The following is a 23,150-nucleotide window of genomic DNA, read 5'->3' as shown; positions in this document are numbered from 1 at the left end:
AAATGATAAAAATTATAGACACTTCATAAGTGGGAAAACTTACAAAATCCTTCAGGGGATCAAATAATTTTCCCCACTGTGTTTCCTTTTTGGGTTAATACTGCTTTTAAAAATGAAGATTCTGTGCTTTTTGGTGGTTGTAGAAATCCTAAGCATCTCTGAAGAAAATGTCATGTGTACTTCAATTTAATTTTACAAATGTCATATGCTAAGGAAATGTGCATGGCTTTAAGAGAAGCAAAAACAATATACAAGTAGCATATTTTCTAGTATGTTAGAGAATTAAGTACCAACTTCCCTGGTTGTCTTTTTTTTTTTTGTCACCTTAGCAGTAGCATTAGCAAATGATCTCTGAACCAATCTCCTGCATGTTCATGACATACAAAAGGCTTTTTACTCTGACAAGAGGAAACTAGTCTAGGGGTCAGATGCTCAGGGAAGAACAGCTAAATATTCGATGTATGAAAGTGCAAACTCAAATGCATGTTGTGCAAGTTTCTATACATGTCAGTTTTCATACACTGCTCAAAAAAAGTACCGGAACACTTTTTAATTAGCGTACAGCATCAAGTCAATTAAATTCCTGGGATATTGATCCGGTCAGTTAAGTAGCAGAGGGGGTTGTTAATCCGTTTCAGCTGCTTTGGTGTTAATGAAATTAACAGGTACACAAAAAATGGTTTTACAGGTGGACACTATTGACATTTTTTTCCCCTACTGATCTTTTCTGACTGTTTTTCACTAGTTTTTCATTTGGTTAGGGTCAGTGTTACTACAGGTAGCATGAGGCGATACCTGGACCCTACAGAGGTTGCACAGGCAGTCCAACTCCTCCAGGATGGCACCTTAGTCCATGCCATTGCCAGAAAGTTTGCTGTGTCTCCCAGCACAGTCTCAAGAGCATGGAGGAGATTCCAGGAGACAGGTAGTTACTCTAGGAAAGCTGGACTTAGCCGTAGAAGGTCCTTATCCCATCAGCAGGACCGGTATCTGCTCCTTTGTGCAAGGAGGAACAGGATGAGAACTGCCAGAGCCCTACAAAATGACCTCCAGCAGGCCACTGGTGTGAATGTCTCTGACCAAACAATCGGAAACAGACTTCATGAGGGTGGCCTGAGGGCCCGACGTCCTCTAGTGGGCCCTGTGCTCACTGTCCAGGACTTTAGAGCTTGTTTGGCGTTTGCCATTGAACACCAGAATTGGCAGGTCTGCCACTGGCGCCCTGTGCTTTTCACAAATAAGAGTAGGTTCACCCTGAGCACATGTGACAGACGTGAAAGGGTCTGGAGAAACCATGAAAACAACGTTTATGCTGCCTGTAACATTGTTCAGCATGACCGCTTGGGTAGTGAGTCATTGATGGTCTGGGGAGGGATTAACAGACCTCTACAGGCTAGACAATGGCACCTTGACTGCCATTAGGTATCGGTATGAAATCCTTAAACCCATTGTCAGACCCTACGCTGGTGCAGTGGGTTCTGGGTTCCTCCTGGTGCATGACAATGCCCAGCCTCATGTGGCGAGAGTATGCAGGCAGTTCTTGGAGGATGAAGGAGTTAATACCATTGAATGGCTCCCACGCTCACCTCACCTCTGGGATATCATGTTTCGGTCCATCCGACACCGCCAGGTTGCACCTCAGACTGTCCAGGAGCTCAGTGATGCCCTGGTCCAGATCTTTTTTTTTTTTTTTTTTTTTTTTGAGCAGTTTACAATGCACACCAGTACTACAGTGCATGTATGCATATAAAAGTTTGATGCTCGTGTAAAGCTGCCTTACACTGGAACTGTGATCTCCCATTAAAAAAAAAAAAAAAAAAAAAAAATTGCTTCATCTACTCTTACTTTTCTTGCCCCCCTGCACAGTCCCAAAGATACCTGTTGAACTTGCAAGTGAAGTCCATCTACTGCAGAGTCCTGTGATGGTGTAGCAATGATGCTCCACTTCTCCATTCAGGGTAGCATTGACACTCATGTAGATTTGTTTCTGCTTGCATTTCAGTGGGATGATAAAATGTTGCATAGGGCGTGGCTATTAGCATTATCACTGCTTATTCACCAACCTGTAGTTTGACAATCAGACGCTGACCACACCTAGTCCTGCCAGCTGCCTTCAGAATTGACAGCACTGCCTCTGTTGCTGAAACCCTTCTACTGTGAGCTGCAGTGTCTAGGAAGGGATAGCATGTGAGACACAAATGAAGGGGGATTTTGCTTAGTCAGGAAAGGGTAAAGGAAGAACCTTTTTATTTTTTTGGTTTTTTTTTTATTTTATGAGGCTTGTGCATTACATAATGACTGACTTTGGTGCTTGCTTAGACTGTACCACAAGAGCCTTTGGTTGTAGTTGAACCACTTGAGCTGTGGAAGGTGTAACCCCCTTCATGACCAGGGCATTTTTTGCTATTCAGCATAGTTGCTCGTTTTGCTAGAGTAGAGGCCAGGTTAGACCAGGTCAAAGATATGAGCCACTTACACACCTAGGACATACATTCATATGTAAACTGTGATCAGGTAATACATATTGGGGTATCGCTGTGCATACTGGAATCTAGAGTAATAATTCTAGGGCCATTTATGGTTCTTTCTAAACTGATGAGCTGTAAAGGTTTTTAAAGAATCACTTATGGACAGTGTTGCGTATTAAAGCTTGACATACCGTATTTTTCGTATTTTTCAAAAAAAGGGGGGAAAATGTCAGTGCGTCTTATGGAGCAAATATAAAGCGGCCGGTCCGGTATTTCTGCCGCCACCATGTCAGAATACCGGGCCGGCCGCTCAGCTGTTCTCTCCTGCAGGGCTTTATCTGTTCCTCGCTCCAGCGCTGCACAGTCTTCCCGCGCTGGCTTCTGTGACAGCCGGGTGCCCACTGCGCATGTGTGCTGTGCTTTGTGAATGATCCGGTGTCTTCTGGGACATATGACAGGTCCCAGAAGGCGCCGGGCCATTCACAAAGCGCAGTGCTTCTTGCGCATGCGCAGTGGGCACCCGGCTGTCACAGAAGCTGGCCCGGGAAGAAGAGGGAAGGACAACTCCGCGGAAGTGGGAGCGGGTACCTGTCAAATTCAGGTACCCGCTCCCCCTCCCTCCCCAAAGGTCTGCAGTCTCTGGTCATTCCCTGCACTGTCTGCAGTCTCTGGTCATTTCCTGCACTGTCTGCAGTCTCTGGTCATTCCCTGCACTGTCTGCAGTCTCTGGTCATTCCCTGCACTGTCTGCAGTCTCTGGTCATTCCCTGCACTGTCTGCAGTCTCTGGTCATTCCCTGCACTGTCTGCAGTCTCTGGTCATTCCCTGCACTGTCTGCAGTCTCTGGTCATTCCCTGCACTGTCTGCAGTCTCTGGTCATTCCCTGCACTGTCTGCAGTCTCTGGTCATTCCCTGCACTGTCTGCAGTCTCTGGTCATCCCCTGTACTGTGTCCGCAGTCTCTGGTCATTCCCTGCACTGTGTCCGCAGTCTCTGGTCATCCCCTGCACTGTGTCCGCAGTCTCTGGTCATTCCCTGCACTGTGTCCGCAGTCTCTGGTCATTCCCTGCACTGTGTCCGCAGTCTCTGGTCATTCCCTGCACTGTGTCCGCAGTCTCTGGTCATTCCCTGCACTGTGTCCGCAGTCTCTGGTCATTCCCTGCACTGTGTCCGCAGTCTCTGGTCATTCCCTGCACTGTGTCCGCAGTCTCTGGTCATTCCCTGCACTGTGTCCGCAGTCTCTGGTCATTCCCTGCACTGTGTCCGCAGTCTCTGGTCATTCCCTGCACTGTGTCCGCAGTCTCTGGTCATTCCCTGCACTGTGTCCGCAGTCTCTGGTCATCTCCTGCACTGTGTCCGCAGTCTCTGGTCATCTCCTGCACTGTGTCCGCAGTCTCTGGTCATCTCCTGCACTGTGTCCGCAGTCTCTGGTCATCTCCTGCACTGTGTCCGCAGTCTCTGGTCATCTCCTGCACTGTGTCCGCAGTCTCTGGTCATCTCCTGCACTGTGTCCGCAGTCTCTGGTCATCTCCTGCACTGTGTCCGCAGTCTCTGGTCATCTCCTGCACTGTGTCCGCAGTCTCTGGTCATCTCCTGCACTGTGTCCGCAGTCTCTGGTCATCTCCTGCACTGTGTCCGCAGTCTCTGGTCATCTCCTGCACTGTGTCCGCAGTCTCTGGTCATCTCCTGCACTGTGTCCGCAGTCTCTGGTCATCTCCTGCACTGTGTCCGCAGTCTCTGGTCATCTCCTGCACTGTGTCCGCAGTCTCTGGTCATCTCCTGCACTGTGTCCGCAGTCTCTGGTCATCTCCTGCACTGTGTCCCCAGTCTCTGGTCATCTCCTGCACTGTGTCCCCAGTCTCTGGTCATCTCCTGCACTGTGTCCCCAGTCTCTGGTCATCTCCTGCACTGTGTCCCCAGTCTCTGGTCATCTCCTGCACTGTGTCCCCAGTCTCTGGTCATCTCCTGCACTGTGTCCCCAGTCTCTGGTCATCTCCTGCACTGTGTCCCCAGTCTCTGGTCATCCCCTGCACTGTGTCCCCAGTCTCTGGTCATCCCCTGCACTGTGTCCCCAGTCTCTGGTCATCCCCTGCACTGTGTCCCCAGTCTCTGGTCATCCCCTGCACTGTGTCCCCAGTCTCTGGTCATCCCCTGCACTGTGTCCCCAGTCTCTGGTCATCCCCTGCACTGTGTCCCCAGTCTCTGGTCATCCCCTGCACTGTGTCCGCAGTCTCTGGTCATCCCCTGCACTGTGTCCGCAGTCTCTGGTCATCCCCTGCACTGTGTCCGCAGTCTCTGGTCATCCCCTGCACTGTGTCCGCAGTCTCTGGTCATCCCCTGCACTGTGTCCGCAGTCTCTGGTCATCCCCTGCACTGTGTCCGCAGTCTCTGGTCATCCCCTGCACTGTGTCCGCAGTCTCTGGTCATCCCCTGCACTGTGTCCGCAGTCTCTGGTCATCCCCTGCACTGTGTCCGCAGTCTCTGGTCATCTCCTGCACTGTGTCCCCAGTCTCTGGTCATCTCCTGCACTGTGTCCCCAGTCTCTGGTCATCTCCTGCACTGTGTCCCCAGTCTCTGGTCATCTCCTGCACTGTGTCCCCAGTCTCTGGTCATCTCCTGCACTGTGTCCCCAGTCTCTGGTCATCTCCTGCACTGTGTCCCCAGTCTCTGGTCATCTCCTGCACTGTGTCCCCAGTCTCTGGTCATCCCCTGCACTGTGTCCCCAGTCTCTGGTCATCCCCTGCACTGTGTCCCCAGTCTCTGGTCATCCCCTGCACTGTGTCCCCAGTCTCTGGTCATCCCCTGCACTGTGTCCCCAGTCTCTGGTCATCCCCTGCACTGTGTCCCCAGTCTCTGGTCATCCCCTGCACTGTGTCCCCAGTCTCTGGTCATCCCCTGCACTGTGTCCGCAGTCTCTGGTCATCCCCTGCACTGTGTCCGCAGTCTCTGGTCATCCCCTGCACTGTGTCCGCAGTCTCTGGTCATCCCCTGCACTGTGTCCGCAGTCTCTGGTCATCCCCTGCACTGTGTCCGCAGTCTCTGGTCATCCCCTGCACTGTGTCCGCAGTCTCTGGTCATCCCCTGCACTGTGTCCGCAGTCTCTGGTCATCCCCTGCACTGTGTCCGCAGTCTCTGGTCATCCCCTGCACTGTGTCCGCAGTCTCTGGTAATCTCCTGTATTGTGTCCGCAGTCTCTGGTCATCCCCTGCACTGTGTCTGCAGTCCATTGGTTCAGAATTTTTTTTTTCTTGTTTTTCGCCTCTAAAACCTAGGTGCGTCTTATGGTCAGGTGCGTCTTATGGAGCGAAAAATACGGTATTTGTGATCCTCACCTGATGCAGTTTCGTCTTTTTTAAAATTTTAACCAAAAATCGTAATTACAATTTTGTTAAATTTTAAGTGAAAATGTATTTTTAAAAACAGGTGCAGAGGTATGCAGCATAACATTTGGCAACTACCATCTTTTTAGTTTCACCACTTAAGCTCCAGAAGATTATACCCCCATTTTCTGCTATTTGGAACTGCATTATTTTAACTGAAAATTGTGCAGTCGTGCAACACTGTACTTAAATTAAATTTATATCATTTTTTTCACACAAATATAGCCTTCTTTTGATCACCACTGGGTTTTTATTCTATAAACTAAAAAAGACTGAAAATTTTTGAAACACAAACTTTACTTTCTGCTATAAAACCTATTCAATTCAAAAAAAATTTTAAAAATCACATTTCTTCATAAATTTTGTCTGAAATGTATTTTGCTACATGCCTTTCGTTAAACAAAACCCCCAAATATCCCAATAAGCATATATTAACTGGTTATAGCTTCTACAAACTTTTTTTTTGTTAATGCTAGCGGTGGTGGCAGACAGCAACTTATAGTGGGACTGTGATAGTGCAGCGTGCAACCTGACTAGTTATCACTGGTATCATCAGTGACCCTAATACAATGATCAGTGCTAATATATACTGTCCCTGTACTAATGACACTGGCTGGGAAGGGGTAACATTGCAGGCCCCGTTCACTCTAGGGCTGCACTCTTTTTAGCGCCGCGATTGATTATCATGCCAGAACAGCACCGTGTTTTCAGGTGCCATTAAAATTAATGCCACCTGAACACGCGGTTCCGTGAATTGTCATTTTAACAGAGCGGTTTGGAATCGTGATTCTAAATGCCTAGTAGCCTAGTGTGAATGGGGCCTTAGGGGCAATCAGGGTTAACTGTGCCTAACCATGTTTGTGTTTACTGTGTGGAGCTTTTACTAAGCAATATGCCGGGTTTTACAGTGAGGGGAAAAAAAAAGCACATCGCCGCTGTCTAGACAGCCCTGTGTTGACCAACACCATGCTCTCTTCTGTCCTATTCTCTACCGATCAGCAGGTCCCAGTCATTAAGTCATTGGCTGTGACCCGCTGATAAGAGTTGTGCTGTAGCGAATGACCGCACAGATGGGGCGGCACACTCCCCCTACGCGGAAATGCTGAATCACGCACGTTATCGTATTGTACATGATCCAATGCAGTGGGCCTGCACTGTCAACGTTTATGTACAATGCGCTGTCCGCAACTAGTGAAACCTTCTCTGCTTTTAGAAAATATATTGTTTTGCAGTTTTAAGTAATTTTTAGGCCTGAAACGGTTACATTTTATTTTTGAATGTGTTTTACACCACAACAAGCAAATCTCTCTTTACAGGGATTAAACCTTTTGATTCCCTTCATGTTTATGAATGAGTAATCATATGAAGGCCACTATAATTTCACAAGGATTTCATGCATATTATACAGTTTGGCTGACATAAGTTTTAGTGAGCTGACAGCATGCATGGTTATTTTCAAGAAGCAACATACTGCAATGTGTGTTTTATAGCTTTGTTAGGTAAAATCTATAATCTCCTACTATGGTTGTAGCTTTGCATCAGCTCGGTATTTGAATGCTTATGTAAATTCAACAATGTAATGCAGCTGATCAGTCCTTAGATGTGTCCTTTTTCACCTGGAGATCTGGCCAGTAAGTCTGTTATTTTCCACCTCCCTTTAACAGACCAAGGCATGCCGCAAAAGTGGCAGTTAGATTTAGACCAGGGGTAGGCAACTTTTAAAGAGGTGCAGATCTACCTGACCAACATGGGAGAAGTCAAAGATCACCGGACATAGTGTTGCCTCCTCACGCCTAATTTTCATCTGTAACTGCTGTACTACCGTGTCGCAACCACGTGCATTGTACTGCAGTCATGGGCTTAAATCAGGTGATGAGGCAACCTATCACCACCTCTGCACCTGTCAAACACACTTGGATCGCTTTTCAGAGGCGCAACAGTGCTTACTGCATATGTGAATGAGCCCTTAGTTGTAATCTGCAGTGGCACCATAAGGGCTTGTTCACATGCAAAGTTGAGGGGGGGGGTTGTTAAAACCCTGTGGTTGAATCATGGCTTTACTACCCCCTTTAGCTGCTGAGGCAGCAGCCAAAGGTGTGCACATGCCGCACACCCTCTGTTGCTTTTGGTGGGTGCTGCTGCCTGTCAACCGAGACCCATTCAAGTAAATGGGGCCACTCTGCCAGTACCCAGCAACTGCATGCTTCTGCTGGGTTCAAGGGCTTAAAGCAAGTGGTGAGAAAGCAACACACCACTGCCTGTTTAACTCCTTGTTTGCTGTACTATACAAGGTTGCAGGGCAATTGCAGAGCAGCCTCATTTACTTGAATGGGTCATCTTTGGCGGGTGCTACACCCACCAACTATTACTGGGAGTAGGAGCCGACACTACAGAGGAGACATCAACTTATGTGGCTCTTGCTCCTACTACAGCTCCAACTGTACAAGTAGTCCCTCTGCATTGCACTCTGATGCTCTGGGATGGCGGGTCAGCAAGCCCAGGCTACGATCTACTAGTCACCTGGGCAAGAACTACTGGTAGATAACGATCTACTGGTTGCTGACCCCCGATTTAGACGAGCCATTTATTACTGACAAGGGTGTTTACAGTGATCAGCTTTTATTCATTTATGTACAACCTTTAACCCAAAAGGAAAAATAAAACTTGCTTTAAAGTGGAACTAAGGGCCCATTCACACCAGATGCGGTTGGATGCATTTTTCCCTACACTCCAAGTGTATACAGTCCAAAATACAGGTTATTATATGGACATTGTTCACACTACAAACTGCATTTTTCTGCACTGCAAATGCACAGAAATACTCAACTGCATGTAAATGACCAAAAATGCACTGCAATGCAGTGCACATCAAAGCCCGCAAAAGAAAGATGATGGAAGTGACCTGAAAGGAAATTGAAGCTGAGGAAAAATGCACTGCAAATGCACATAGAACACACATGTCGAAATTCATGTCTTATACTTGCAAAAACCTGCAGTTTCTGGTGTAAATGGGCTCTACACCTTTAGCAACATTGCGAGCAGGAAGATTTTTATTTAATAGTTACATAGTTTGGCTGAAAGACATAAATCCATCCAGTTCAACCATTAAAAAAAAAAGTTATAATTCTATACCCACAGTTGATCCGGAGGGAGACAAAAAAAAAAACAGCAACGCATGATCCAATTTGCTCCAGCTGGGAAAATAAATTCCTTCCTTTTCCCGAGAGGCAATTGGATATTCTCTGGATCAACTTTACCTATAAATGTTAGTATCCAGTTATATTCTGTGTATCTGAGAGAGAATCCAGGCCTTTTTTTTTTTTTTTTTCTTTTTTTTAGCAATCCACTGAGCTGGCCAGAACCAACTCTTGAGGGAGTCTATTCCACCTTTTCACAGCTCTCACTGTGAAGAATCCTTTCTGTGTTTAGAGATTACATTTCTTTTCCTCCAGACGTAAAGAGTGCCCCCTTGTCCTCTGTGATGACCTCAGGGTGAATAGCTCTACACTGAGTTCACTATATGAACCACTGATGTATTTATACATGTTGATCATATCCCCCTTAGTCTTCTCTTCTCGAGAGAATAAATTCAGTTCCTCTAATCTTTCCTCATAGCTGAGCTCCTCCATGTCTCTTATCAGTTTGGTTGCCCTTCTCTGTACTTTCTCCAGTTCCCCAATGTTCTTTTTGTGAATTGGTGCCCAAAACTGAACTGCATATTCCAGATGAGGTGTTACTAATGATTTGTACAGGGGTAATATGATATCTCTCTCTCTGGAGCCTATACCTCTTTTAATACAAGAGAGGATTTTGCTCGCTTTAGAAACCGCAGCTTGCCATTGCATGCCAGAACCCCCAGATCCTTCTCCATTGATTCCCCCAGTTGTACCCCCCCTAGTATGTACAGTCATGGCCGAAATTGTTGGCACCCTTGATATTTTTCCTGAAAATCAAGTATTTCACACAAAAAAGGTATTGCATTAACACATGTTTTGCTATACACATGTTTATTCCCTTTGTATGTATTGGAACAAATATAAAACAGAGGCAGAAAAGCAAATATGACATAATGTCACACAAAACCCCAAAAATGGGCTGGACAAAAGTATTGGCACCCTTAACTTAATATTTGGTTGCACACCCTTTGGAAAACATAACTGAAATCAGTCGCTTCCTATAACCATCAATAAGCTTCTGACACCTCTCACCCGGAATTTTGGACCACTCTTCCTTTGCAAACAGCTCCAGGTCTCTCTTATTGGAAGGACACCTTTTCCCAACAGCAATTTTAAGATCTCTCCACAGGTGTTCAATGGGATTTAGATCTGGGCTCATTGCTGGCCACTTCAGAACTCTCCAGCGCTTCTTTGCCATCCATTTCTGAGTGCTTTTTGACGTATGTTTGGGGTCATTGTCCTGCTGGAAGACCCAGGATCTTGGACGCAAACCCAGCTTTCTGACACTGGGCCCTACAGTGCGACCCAAAATCCTTTGGTAATCCTCAGATTTCATGATGCCTTGCACACAGTCAAGGCACCCAGTGCCAGAGGCAGCAAAACAACCCCAAAACATCATTGAACCTCCACCATATTTTACCGTAGGTACTGTGTTTTGTTCTTTGTAGGCCTCATTCCGTTTTCGGTAAACAGTAGAATGATGTGCTTTACCGAAAAGCTCTATCTTGGTCTCATCTGTCCACAAGACGTTTTCCCAGAAGGCTTTTGGCTTACTCAAGTACATTTTGGCAAACTGTAGTCTTGCTTTTTTATGTCTCTGTGTCAGCAGTGGGGTCCTCCTGGGTCTCCTGCCATAGCGTTTCATTTCATTTAAATGTCGACGGATAGTTCGCGCTGACACTGATGCTCCCTGAGCCTGCAGGACAGCTTGAATGTCTTTGGAACATGTTTGGGGCTGCTTATCCACCATCCGGACTATTCTGCGTTGCAATCTTTCATCAATTTTCCTCATCCGTCCACGACCAGGGAGATTAGCTACAGTGCCATGGGTTGCAAACTTCTTGATAATGTTGCGCACTGTGGACAAAGGCAAATCTAGTTCTCTGGAGATGGACTTGTAACCTTGAGATTGTTGATATTTTGCCACAATTTTGGTTCTCAGGTCCTCAGACAGTTCTCGTCTCCTCTTTCTGTTGTCCATGCTTAGTGTGGCACAGACAGACACACAATGCAAAGGTTAAGTGAACGTCTCTCCTTTTTATCTGCTTTCAGGTGTGATTTCTATATTGCCCACACCTGTTACTTGCCCCAGGTGAGTTTACAGGAGCATCACATGCTTGTAACATTCTTATTTATCCGCAGTTGTGAAAGGGTGCCAATACTTTTGTCCAGCCCATTTTTGGAGGTTTGTGTGACATTATGTCGAATTTGCTTTCTTTCCTCCCTTTTTTTGTTTTGTCCCAATACACACAAAGGGAATAAACATGTGTATAGCAAAACATGTGTTAATGCAATACGTTTCGTGAGAAATACATGATTTCCTGGAGAAATATCAAGGGTGCCAACAATTTCGGCCATGACTGTATGATGCATGCATATTCTTAGCCCCCAAGTGCATAACCTTACATTTATCAGCATTAAACCTCATTTGCCACATAGTTGCCCAATTAAACCGTACATTGAGGTTGGCTTGTAAGTTGGAGACATCCTGTAAGGACGTTATTCCACTGCACAGCTTGGTGTCATCTGCAAAGACTGAAATGGGATTTTTTATCCCAGACCCTATATTATACATTACTATACCCTATATAATACATTAATGTTCTGTAATGTATTTTTATTATACATTCTACATTAAAATTGATAAAAATGCGGCTAATAGTTGCATATTAGATGACCCTGCAATCTGAAGGTGGCATTGTTTGTCTGAAAGCTTCCAACCTGCATGTGATCACTATATTAGGGCTGACATAGCAGTCACTTGATCAGGAACCATTCTAATTGGTTTTCGAATGTCACTGGAGACTCTGGCTGTTAGTAACAAGGGATGTTTTTTTAAGGTATCCTTGCATGAGATGACATGCTGGGACATGAGACTAACGTTTTAAAGACCTATTACCTTTAGGCTCTATTTACAGATGAGTGAAATGCATTCATGTTTAAAGATTTTAAGTGTGTTTTTAGAAGTGATGTGCCCTACAGGAGCTTCTTTGAGTGCCAGAAAACCTCCATTTACATAAGTTTTCACACTTTTTTCAGATGCTCCCATTGATGTCTGTGGTGCCAAAAACACCTGGATCTGCCTGAAAAGAAGCCCTCTGTACTTTTTTTGAGCAACAGGCACCTAAGCTCTCAGGCTGAATAGGCACCATGTAAAATAATAAAAACTTTTACTGTTGAGCGTTTTTGTAGCTTCAAGCTGTAAATAGAGCCTTAAAGAAGAATTCACTTTTTTTTTTTCAAATCACTTTTTTTGGTTGACCATGGGACAAAGTAAATTCCTAGGTGCGCTGTAACACTAGCTTTGATGTCAAGCAGGGAGCCTCCAGCCCTTTAACACATGGCTGCGTGACACCATAGCTAGCAAGAAAACGGCTACTTTGATAGTGAGCACCTGTCTCTGGCTTCCAAGGCTCAGAACCAGCAAGAGGAATGTAGAAGGAAGGGAGACATGTCAGCCTCACTTCCCCCATAATGGGGGAAAAAAATAGTAATTTTATTTTTAAAAGTACACCTGTGCCCACACTATGGAATTTAATGTATTTTATATTCTTTACAGGCAGTATAACTTGAACACAAACCCCCAATTCTGTAGCTAAATGCACCCTGAAAGTAGAGTTCCAGCTGTTTTTGTGTTTATTAAAAGTCAGCAGCTGCAAAATCTGTAGCTGCTGACTTTTAATAAACACACACTTACGTGTCCCGGGATCCAGCGATGTACTCACCCACACAGTCCCTTCACTCCTTCTGTCCTCCACGGTGCTGGCATCTCTACTGTGGGCACCAGGCTGTGAAAGCTTGCGGCTTCACAGCCTGCTGCCCACTGCGCATGCGCAAGTCACGCCGTGCCTCCTGATTGGTCCGGCAGTCTCCTGGGACCTGTGAAAGTTCCCAGGAAACTGTGGGAGCAAGGAGGGGGGCAAACTTCCGGGTCACTTCGCCGCGGTGAACTGAGCTGGGAGTGGGTACCTGTCAAAACCAGGCACCCGCCCCCCCCTTCAAAAGAAACCAAATATGGCAGTGGAGGGTGGGGAGGAGACAAATAAATGGAGCTTCCACTTTAAAGATCACAACTGAATCCTGTTACAGTGGTTTCTAACAGCTTACAGCACCCCCAATTTTTTTTTTCTGTTTTTTTTTTTTTTCATAAAAGGTTGGTGGGTCCCTTTAGGTACCTGAACATATTTCTATGTAGTTCCCTATTTTCTTCAGATAGGTCTCCTCTTGGTACCCTTTTCCCCTCCTATTATTGTAGTGGAAGTTTATTTTTAACAATTTTTTGCTTATTCTTCCACTTTTTCAGGCTCAATGATGGGTACCATATTTATTTTTATCTATTTCAGGTACTTATAGCACCGTCAATGTACATATACTGTACATCATCCCTGCCCTCAAGGAGCTTACAATCTATTCATACATGCACAAATTAGGGCCAGTTTAGAAAGGAGCCGATTAACCTACCAGCATCTCCTTTGTAGGAGGAAACCGTAATCTCCGGAGGAAACCGACGCAGGCACAGGATTAGCAAACTCCAGGCAGGTAGTGCTGTAGTTGGGATTCGAATTGACAACCTTAGTGCTGCTAGTCGGATGTGCTAACCACTTGTTGCCCATATGTGTTCCTTCTTTAATTATTGGAGCCTAGGTTTGAGCATTTGTTTTTTTAATTATTTATTTTTTTAAATTATCAACTCCTCCAGTAGACGAATATATTGCATGTGACTGTGCCACTGGCTGCTGTAGGACAGTGAAGTAAGTAGTAGTGTCTGCTAAATTCTCTTGCTAAAAGGGGGAAAGGGGGGATTATTAGTGTTTGTGTGTATAATACACACACACGTGTGTGTGTATATATGTCTGTGTGTGTGTGTGTGTTTGTGTGTGTGTATATGTGTATATATATATATGTGCATGTGTGTGTATGTATATATGTGTATGTATGTATATATATATATATATATATATATATATATATATATATATATATATATATATATTATTCCAGTACAACATAATTTTAGCCAAAGTCTTCAGTGTTCGGGACAAAGAAATTCAGGATTCCTACTGTACATACTTGATACAGCAGTTTTGATTCTGAAAATACTGAAGCCAGAGGGTCAGTATAACAGAAGATCAAGAATAGCAGCTTCCATTTCTTTTCACAGATTTATTTAGTATTCGATCTAGTTATGCGTTTTTGTTTTTGTTTTTTTGTTTTTTTTCCCCTGATATGCATACAGAATGTATTTGACATCTGATGTTTACCTTGTATCTGTTTTATATATGTGTAAAGACCATTGTTGTATGAGATCTTCCCTTGTGAAGGTGCAAATCCAGCAAATCTTTGCACTCTTTGAATTCTTCATAAGACATTGTACAGGCTTGTTGACCTAAATTTCTTATATACATTATTTATTTTTTTCTTTTAGGCTGCAGACATCTAACTCATTTTGTGGTATTTTTTGTTTTTTGTAATAGGTTGTATTTCACATGCTCGTAAAATAATCTTGATAAAAAGTCTTGCTGTTAATAAATTGCAAATTATAAGAAAAGACAGAAGACAAAGCATAATATGCACCTTTAAATGGTATTAAACCCAAAAGCAAACGTTATTGTAGCTGATCAGTTGTTAGATGTTAAGACTGTGTTCAGATGTTTTTAAAGCAAAGTATGTGTTTCGAAAAAAAAAAAAAAAAATGTATATTTGTCTAGATCAGTGGTCGGCAAGCCGCGGCTCGCGAGCCACATGCAGCTCTTTACAAACTTAAATGCGGCTCTTCTGTGTGCCGGGCGCCCGCTCCCCTCCCCTCCCTCCTCTCGGGCGGCCGCCCCAAAAGTCAGGACTCTGCAGCTGTCAGGATTTAGGCGGGGCAGCCAGGATGTAGGCGGGGCAGCGTGACGAACTCCTCTCCTCTCACAGTCCGCCCTGAAGACCAGAACGGCGCGGGAACACAGCAAGAGGAACGCGCGGAGCAAAGGTAAGTGAATTGACACAATATGGGGGATGTATTACTATATGGGGGATGTATTACTATATGGGGGATGTATTACTATATGGGGGATGTATTACTATGGGGGATGTATTACTATGGGGGATGTTTTACTATGGGGGATGTTTTACTATGGGGGATGTTTTACTATGGGGGATGAATTACTATGGGGGATGAATTACTATGGGGGATGAATTACTATGGGGGATGAATTACTATGGGGGATGAATTACTATAGGGGGGATGAATTACTATAGGGGGGATGAATTACTATAGGGGGGATGAATTACTATAGGGGGGATGAATTACTATAGGGGGGATGAATTACTATAGGGGGGATGAATTACTATGGGGGATGAATTACTATATGGGGGATGAATTACTATATGGGGGATGAATTACTATAGGGGGGATGAATTACTATAGGGGGGATGAATTACTATATGGGGGATGTATTACTATATGGGGGATGTATTACTATATGGGGGATGTATTACTATATGGGGGATGTATTACTATATGGGGGATGTATTACTATATGGGGGATGAATTACTATATGGGGGATGAATTACTATATGGGGGATGAATTACTATATGGGGGATGAATTACTATATGGGGGATGTATTATTATGGGGGATGTATTATTATGGGGGATGAATTACTATGTGGGGGATGAATTACTATGTGGGGGATGAATTACTATGTGGGGGATGAATTACTATGTGGGGGATGAATTACTATATGGGGGATGAATTACTATATGGGGGATGAATTACTATGGGGGGTGAATTACTATATGGGGGATGTATTTTCAGTTTTAAAAATGTGGCTCTCAAAATAAATTTCAATCGTGGTTTTGGCGAGATTTGGCTCAGTTGAAAAAAAAGGTTGCCCACCACTGGTCTAGATGTATGCATCATCAATCTGATGCTGCATCTGTCCCTGCCATCTCCAAGATTGAGAAATAAGCGGTCAGACTGCTGATCACTCAGTTCTCCCCTCCGCTCCAAGCAGAGAGCAGTAACTGTCGGTCATCCATTCTTTACTCTGCCCCTCCAGTGCTCACTGGCGCGCCGAGCTGTGGAGGGGAGGGAGCAGCTGACTTGGACTCTTAGCGGCTCGCCTAATTCTGTCACATGTGTTCAACAGGGCTACAGTGTGCACATTGGTGACAGGGTCTCATCAATGTAATCGTTCATTTCCACTAAAGTATCAAATATTCTATTTACATATACCTTCTTATTCTTTTTCAGTTGTCCTTATTTGGCTGTGAATATTACGCCTGCGATTCCTGTGATAGGTGGAATTCTTGTATTTTTTGTAATGGGGACTTTACTGAGAACCAGCTTTAGTGACCCAGGCGTTCTTCCTCGTGCCACTCCAGATGAAGCTGCAGATTTGGAAAGACAAATAGGTAAATTATGTCCTAAAGAAGACATTACAAAGTTTTTGTTTTTTCCTTTTTCCTTTTTTTTTTTTTTTTGTATGTAAAATTCCTAAATTGATACACATGCACTCACCGGACAGTTTACTAGGTACACTTTTCTAGTGCCAAGAAAATATCCCTCACACCATTTTACCACCAGCTTTGAACCGTTGATACAAGACAGGATGGATCCATGCTTTCATGTTGTTTATGCCATGTTCTGACCCTACCATCTGAACGTCGCAGCAACTAGTCTGCCCTTTCTCCTCTAACCTCAACAAGGCATTTTCGTCCACACAACTGCTACTCAGTGGAAATTTTTCTTTTTCGGACCATGCTTTGTAAACCCTAGAGATGGTTGTGCATAAAATTCTCAGTAGATCAGCAGTATTTGAAATACTCAGACCAGCCCGTCTGGCGCCAACAACCATGACTCATTCAGAGTCACTTAAAGTGGAACTGCACTGCACCTGGGTGCCACAAACTAAAAATGCTATACAATTTTTAATATTCAAAACAAACTCCTCCATCCATGTCTCCATGCTTTATTTTGCTGAGAAATCATTTTGAAAAACACCTCCTGGCATATCTGGCAGTGGTCATCTTAAATAAGGGCAGATGATTCATGTAGCAGTTACTTCCTGGAATCCATCTGTTCTTAGCTCAGGCATTGGCTGAGCTGAGAACCCTCCTTCCCCTCCTGAAGATGTATGCCCTCATTTGCCCAGGCATTGAAACCAGGAAGTAAATGAAGGAATGCAAAAAAGGTTAAAATAAGTAAATATGATATACTTCTATATTTACGAATGCTAGCAGCATATGGATTAGAAATAGTCCATGTTGAGTCACAGAGTTAAGTTCTGCTTTAAATCCCCTTTCTTCCCTATTCTGATGCTCAGTTTGAACTTCAGAAAGTTGCCTTCACCACATCTAGCCATGTGATTTGCTGATTATCAATTTATGTTGCCAAGCAATTGAACTGGTGTACCTAATAAAGTGGCCGGTGAGTGTATGCTGTTATTGCTTGTGTTGGTGAATCAGTAGCTTCAGTGGTTTCACAGACCGGAAACATGCAAATGCCAGGTCTGCTTATTCACTAGAGCCCCACCCTGAATCTTAAGTAAAAAAAAAAAAGAATCTTGGCCTGGCTCCACACTGCAAGCAGTGTGGGTGTATTGCCGTTTTTTGCCGTGGTCCCATATACTTTCTATTATGTTGCACATTTGCAGTGTGTTTTCTCAAAGCGCACCAAATGTCCCACTTGCTGCATCTTTGGTGTGCTTTCAGAAAATGTGCCAAAAACATGTGATCGAATAGAAAGTGTATGCTTCTGCGAGTAAGCCGTGTGAAAACTGCAGATACACCCATGCCACAGCCAAATTGCTGCACAGCAGTGTGAAGCCCACCTTAGAAGAAAATTTTAAAATTGGTGGGGCACTAATGAACAAGTCTACCTTGTATTTTAATGCAACATCCATATATATATATACCAAAAACGTAACACCTGGCTGCCACCAGCATACACCTTTTTAGATTTATGATTGATTGGATCTCTGTGATACAATTTAATATGTTGTTTAATGCAGTGTACAAACAGTAATTACGTTATTTACATAGATGTTGCAAATGGGTCCACTTCAGGCGGTTATCGACCTCCTCCCCGAACGAAAGAAGTAGTAATCAATGGACAAACGGTGAAACTGAAATATTGTTTTACTTGCAAAATCTTCCGCCCACCTCGTGCCTCACACTGCAGCCTGTGTGATAACTGTGTTGGTAAGTTACTGTTACAGAGTCCTAAAAAGGTAAAAATTAACATTTGTTCACTGTGCCAACATTACATTACTACTTTTTTATCCCTTTCCTGTCAGTGTCTCCCAGCCCTTTAAGGCGTTCTAGACGCTGGGAGGCAGACTCTTTGGTCATGTGACCACTGTGATTGTCTGTCACCACGGTCTCATGATTGGAAAGCTCACGATCACAAGTTCCGTTACCCGCCGGTAACTGTCCTGGGAGCGAGCAGGGTGCACACCCTCGACACAGCAATATTTATATCTTGGTACGCATATTTTCAGCATTAAGGCCCACCTGCTGAGAGGCAGAATATCTGCGTTTGGACAGTGAGAAGAGGTTAAAGGGACTTTATAATTTATTAGAAAATCTTAGCTTTTCCCTTCTTCTCTATCCATTTAAATAATATAATAACTCTACCACAGTAAAGGGGATCCTGAGAAAGTAATTAAGCATGTTTCATCACCTTCAAAGTTTAGCTTACCTTGCATGGTCATGGTGGAAAATCACTAACCCTTGTATGCAGAGTTATGTGATTATAGCACTGTCTATAAAGGTGCTATCACTTGTTGAGCATTAGTTCTCAACCTGTCCTGTAAATATGTTGACATAGTCAAATTATTGATTCATAGACTCTTCATACTGTTGATGTTTTGTTTCCCAGTAATGTCAGTGCTCATTGTCCTGTAGTCTATATTCAAATATGTAGCATTCTGGTAGATTTTCTCTAGACATGGAGACAGAGGAGGTGGGGCTGAGTCACACTGTGTGTGTCTATAGACACATACAGCCCGGCTTGGGAGTGAGCCCTCATGTCTGCCCTCACAGCAAGCACTGAAGAGGAAGAGTGGACAACACTGGTGGGGGACCTGAGAAGAGAGGTTCAGGGTTGTTTCATGCAAATCTATCTAATCTATCTTCTCTATTAGTAATGCTTTAAATCACTGCATGTGACCTTTTTTGTGTTTTTGCTTGAGAGCAATTATGTAGCCAGTTAACATTTACCCTCAGATTTTGTAATAGCGTTTACCACCTCTTCTGTATTTTGATAGCAGTAGAGCATTCACCAGGTTCATAAACGTATGGTTAAAACATTCTACAGAGGAGGAGCAGTCTGTCAAATATTTATTTCCTTTGTATACTAGGATCTTGGAGACACTATAAAAAAAAAACTTTAATTGTGCTGTTCAGTTTGCTAAAGGCAAGAAAATGTATACACAGTTTCTGGTTTAATCTATAACTGCCCAATGTATCTAATTAAAACTCATTTTAAAATGACTGGTTCCTTGACTAAATACAACCCCTGGCAAAAGGTATGGAATCCCCACTCTTGGAAATTGTTCATTTAATTGTGTAGAAAAAAAACTAATCTCAGACATGCCTAAAAACTATTTTCATTTAACATTCCAACCTTCTGGCATTAGGAAACACTTAAAAAAAAAAAAAAAAAAAAAAAAAAACTGTAGTTAGTCAGTTGCAATTGTTTTTGCAGATCAAGCAGAGGAAAAAAATATGGAATCACTCAGTTCTGAGGAAAATGTTATGGAATCATGAAAAAATACACTACAGTGCATAACTAGTGCTTTGTTGCACCACCTCTGACTTTTTTTATAACAGCTAGAATTCTCTAAGACATGGATTTAACTATCGACAAATCGTATTCTTCCTCAATCCGGCTCCAACTTTCTTTTATTGCATTTGCCAGATCAGTTTTGCAGGTTGAGCCTTGTCATGAACCATTTTATTTCATTTCCGCCATAGATTTTCAATTGGACTGAGGTCTGGACTATTTGCAGGCCATGCCATTTTATATATCTTTCTTGAAGGAAAGTTTTCACGGCTTTTGCCCTATGGCATCACCAAACATTCTTTCAGTTGATGGAATAAGAAACGTTTCCAGAATCTCAATATAAATTTTATTGAAGATTTAATGACTGTCATCTCCCCCGTGCTTTTACCTGACATGCAACCCCATATCAGTTATTGTGGAAATTTGCATGTTTTCTTCAGGCAGTCGTCTTTATACATATCATTGGAACGACCCCAAACAAAACTTCCAGCATCATCACCCTGCCTATTGCAGATTCATGATTCATCGCTGACTATCACGTTCATCCAGTCATCCACAATCCATGATTGCTTTTCTTTAGCCTACTGTAACCTTGTTTTTTTTCTGTTTAGGTGTTAATGATGGTTTTCATTTGGCTTTTCTGTATGTAAATCCCATTTCCTTTAGGCAATGTCTTACAGTTTGGCACAGACATTGACTCCAGTTTCTGCCCATTTCTTCCTCATTTGTTTTGTTGTGCATTTTCTGTTTTCAAGGCATATTGCATTAATGCTTTAAGTTTTCTATCTTGACACTTTGATATCTTCTTTGGTCTACCAGTATGCTTCCCCTTACAACTTTCCCTTGTAATTTGTACTTACTCCAAATTTTAGACACAGCTGACTGGAAACAACCAACCTCCTTTTTTTTTTTTTTTTTTTTTTTTTTTTTTTTTTTTTTAAATTCTTTATATATCTGCAAAATAACTTCTTGGCCTCCAGGGGATTTACCCAGCTTCCTGACCAGCCCATTGTTTGCGATAGGGCGCATAATTATGCAGTCATGCAATGCTGTACATAAACAAAATTTATGTCCTTCCCCCCCCCCCCCCCCCCCACAAATAGAGCTTTCTTTCAGTGGTATTTGATCACGTGCGGTTTTTGTTTTTTTTCTTTTTTTTTTTTGCATTAAAAACAAAGACCAGCAATTTTGAAAAAATATATATTTTTGACTTTTTGTTCTGAAACATATCAAGTTTCGTCATTTAGGCCAAAATGTATTCTGCTACGTGTGTTTGCTGGAAAAACAAAAAATCCCAAAACATGTAAATTAATTGTTTTATTTGAAAGTTTTATAGCATCCACAAATGGCGGTATATATATTGGATTTTTTTTTTATTTATAAAATGGTGATCAGCAACTTATAGCAGGACTGCAGCGGGCATTCTGACACTTGGGGGGGTGGAGACTGACACTGACATCCCAATGACACTAATACAGTGATCAGTGCTAATAAAAAGCACTGACACTACTAATGACACTGGGCAGGAAGGGGTAAGACGAAAGGGTTAACTGTGTGCTGTTTTGCTAGGGAAACATACTGCTGTGTATTTCTCTACTGTGCAGAGAAATGCACAGCAGCATATTATTGCTGGCAGGAGAGAGACCTGTGGTATCTCTCCCCTGTCAGTGATACTCGGCGATCGCCCTGTGTCGGCAGGGAATCTCCGGCCGAGACCTGGTGACAGACATCTGTAGCCGCCAATGGCAGCGAGCGCACCCCTTACTCGGAAATGCAGTATCGCATATATGTACGTGATTTTGCGCAGCCCTGCTGCCCTGTGGTAGTAGTTCTGCTATAGGGTAGTCAGGAAGTGGTTAATGAACAAACCTCCTTTTTTTTTTTTTTTTTTTTTTTTTTTTTTTTTAAACCCAATAAAACCCACAAATAAAGATTGTAACAGATCCACTACAATACCATATCCATAGACTTGTACCACATGTGGGCCTCTTGCCTAGTTACATATGTATGAATAAATAGAAAACTTCCTGTTTCATCCCAAGAATCATCTATATTTTAACAGGCTGATTTATTATTTTCCCTCTTTACCCATAACAAACAAAACAAAAAAGCCTCCCCAACTCTCCTCTCATCTCTACATACACACTTGTGGTGAGTTCACACCTCTTCAGTGAATCTTTATCTCATTGAGTGTCTCACTGATTTTCCAAAGCTGTTTGCTCCTTGTATATAAAGTAAGGGGACCATATATTCCAGTACAGCTCACTCTGTTCTCTTAGCCATAGTTAAATCTTCCATTATTTGGATTTCCGTTATTTTCGCCAACCAATGAGACTTGGTTGGTGTATCCTGGCTTTTCCATAAAGCTGAAATACATGCTTTTGCTGCCGTGATAAGATGTTTTAACAAAGAGTCCTTATATTTCCTGTAAGATAAGTGTATCATGAAGTAGGTACACCTTCTGGTTTTTCTCAAGACACTCCAGTTATTTTTTTAATTGTGTTCCATCTTCCCAAATTCATTTAGTTTTGGGCATGCCCAAAAAATACGGAGTAGGCTACCTTCGGACTCTCCGCATCACCAACATAAATTGGAAGTCTGGGGAAATACACGATGCATCACTGATAAAGTTGAGTACCACCTCGTATGGAGTTTATAACTTCCTTCTTGATATTTATTCGCAATTGATGATTTGTAAGCAAGTGATAAGAATTACTTTTACACAAACTCAAAAAGATAAAATGTTAAGTCCTTTTCCCAATGTTGAAGAAGGGAAGATTCTGTGAGGCAGTGGTCCTTATCAACATCGAATACAGATGGGACAAGTGTCTCCTTGATTCCCCTATTAGGCAATACTGTTCGAATAAGGAAAGGTTCCTTCTGATTAAAGTATATCTCTGGAAGTGAACAGAGATATGCCCTTAACTGTGCACAACTAAGAAAATCCAAGGCATAAGAAAAATTACTCATAATTTCATGGGTCTTTAAGGGACGATTATCATGAATGAAATGGTACAAATGAAAAATATCCTGGCTAATATTTCAAACTGCGGATCATTCAGCGCAGGACTAAAACTAGGGTTGCCCAATATCTGTATCAAAGGACTCTGAAATGGAGAGAGATTTGCATTTGTAAACACATTTTGAACGATCTTCAATGTAACTCTAATCAGAGGATGTTGGATAGCCTTTAATGGAGTGTCTTTGCCTAGCACCCAGGGGAGTCCCACCAAAGAAATGCCCACTGCCGCCTGTTCCAAGTCTATTGTTTTTTTTTTGTTTTTTTTTTTCTCACGTTTTAGAGCACCAATCTATTCCTCTGCCTAGATGAATTGCCTCATGATATTTCACAG

The 23,150-nt window shown here is 43.0% G+C and overlaps 1 protein-coding gene across 3 annotated transcripts in view; it reads left to right on the top strand.

Annotated features, from left to right (window-relative positions):
• The window catches only part of ZDHHC14 (zDHHC palmitoyltransferase 14), a 115,351-nt gene that overhangs the window by 42,180 nt on the left and 50,021 nt on the right, over positions 1 to 23,150 (top strand). For all 3 annotated transcript variants that reach the window (XM_089669741.1, XM_089669740.1, XM_089669739.1), the window contains exons 3-4: positions 16,264 to 16,424; positions 18,054 to 18,212. In XM_089669741.1, the coding sequence (XP_089525867.1) occupies positions 16,264 to 16,424; positions 18,054 to 18,212 (320 nt within the window). The remainder of the gene's footprint in view (positions 1 to 16,263; positions 16,425 to 18,053; positions 18,213 to 23,150) is intronic.

The sequence above is a fragment of the Staurois parvus genome, unplaced genomic scaffold, assembly GCF_062004578.1.
Source record: "Staurois parvus isolate SC_StPar_1 unplaced genomic scaffold, SC_StPar_1.0 ptg000081l, whole genome shotgun sequence".
NCBI lineage: Eukaryota > Metazoa > Chordata > Amphibia > Anura > Ranidae > Staurois > Staurois parvus.
This window is presented reverse-complemented; position numbering and strand designations above follow the sequence as displayed.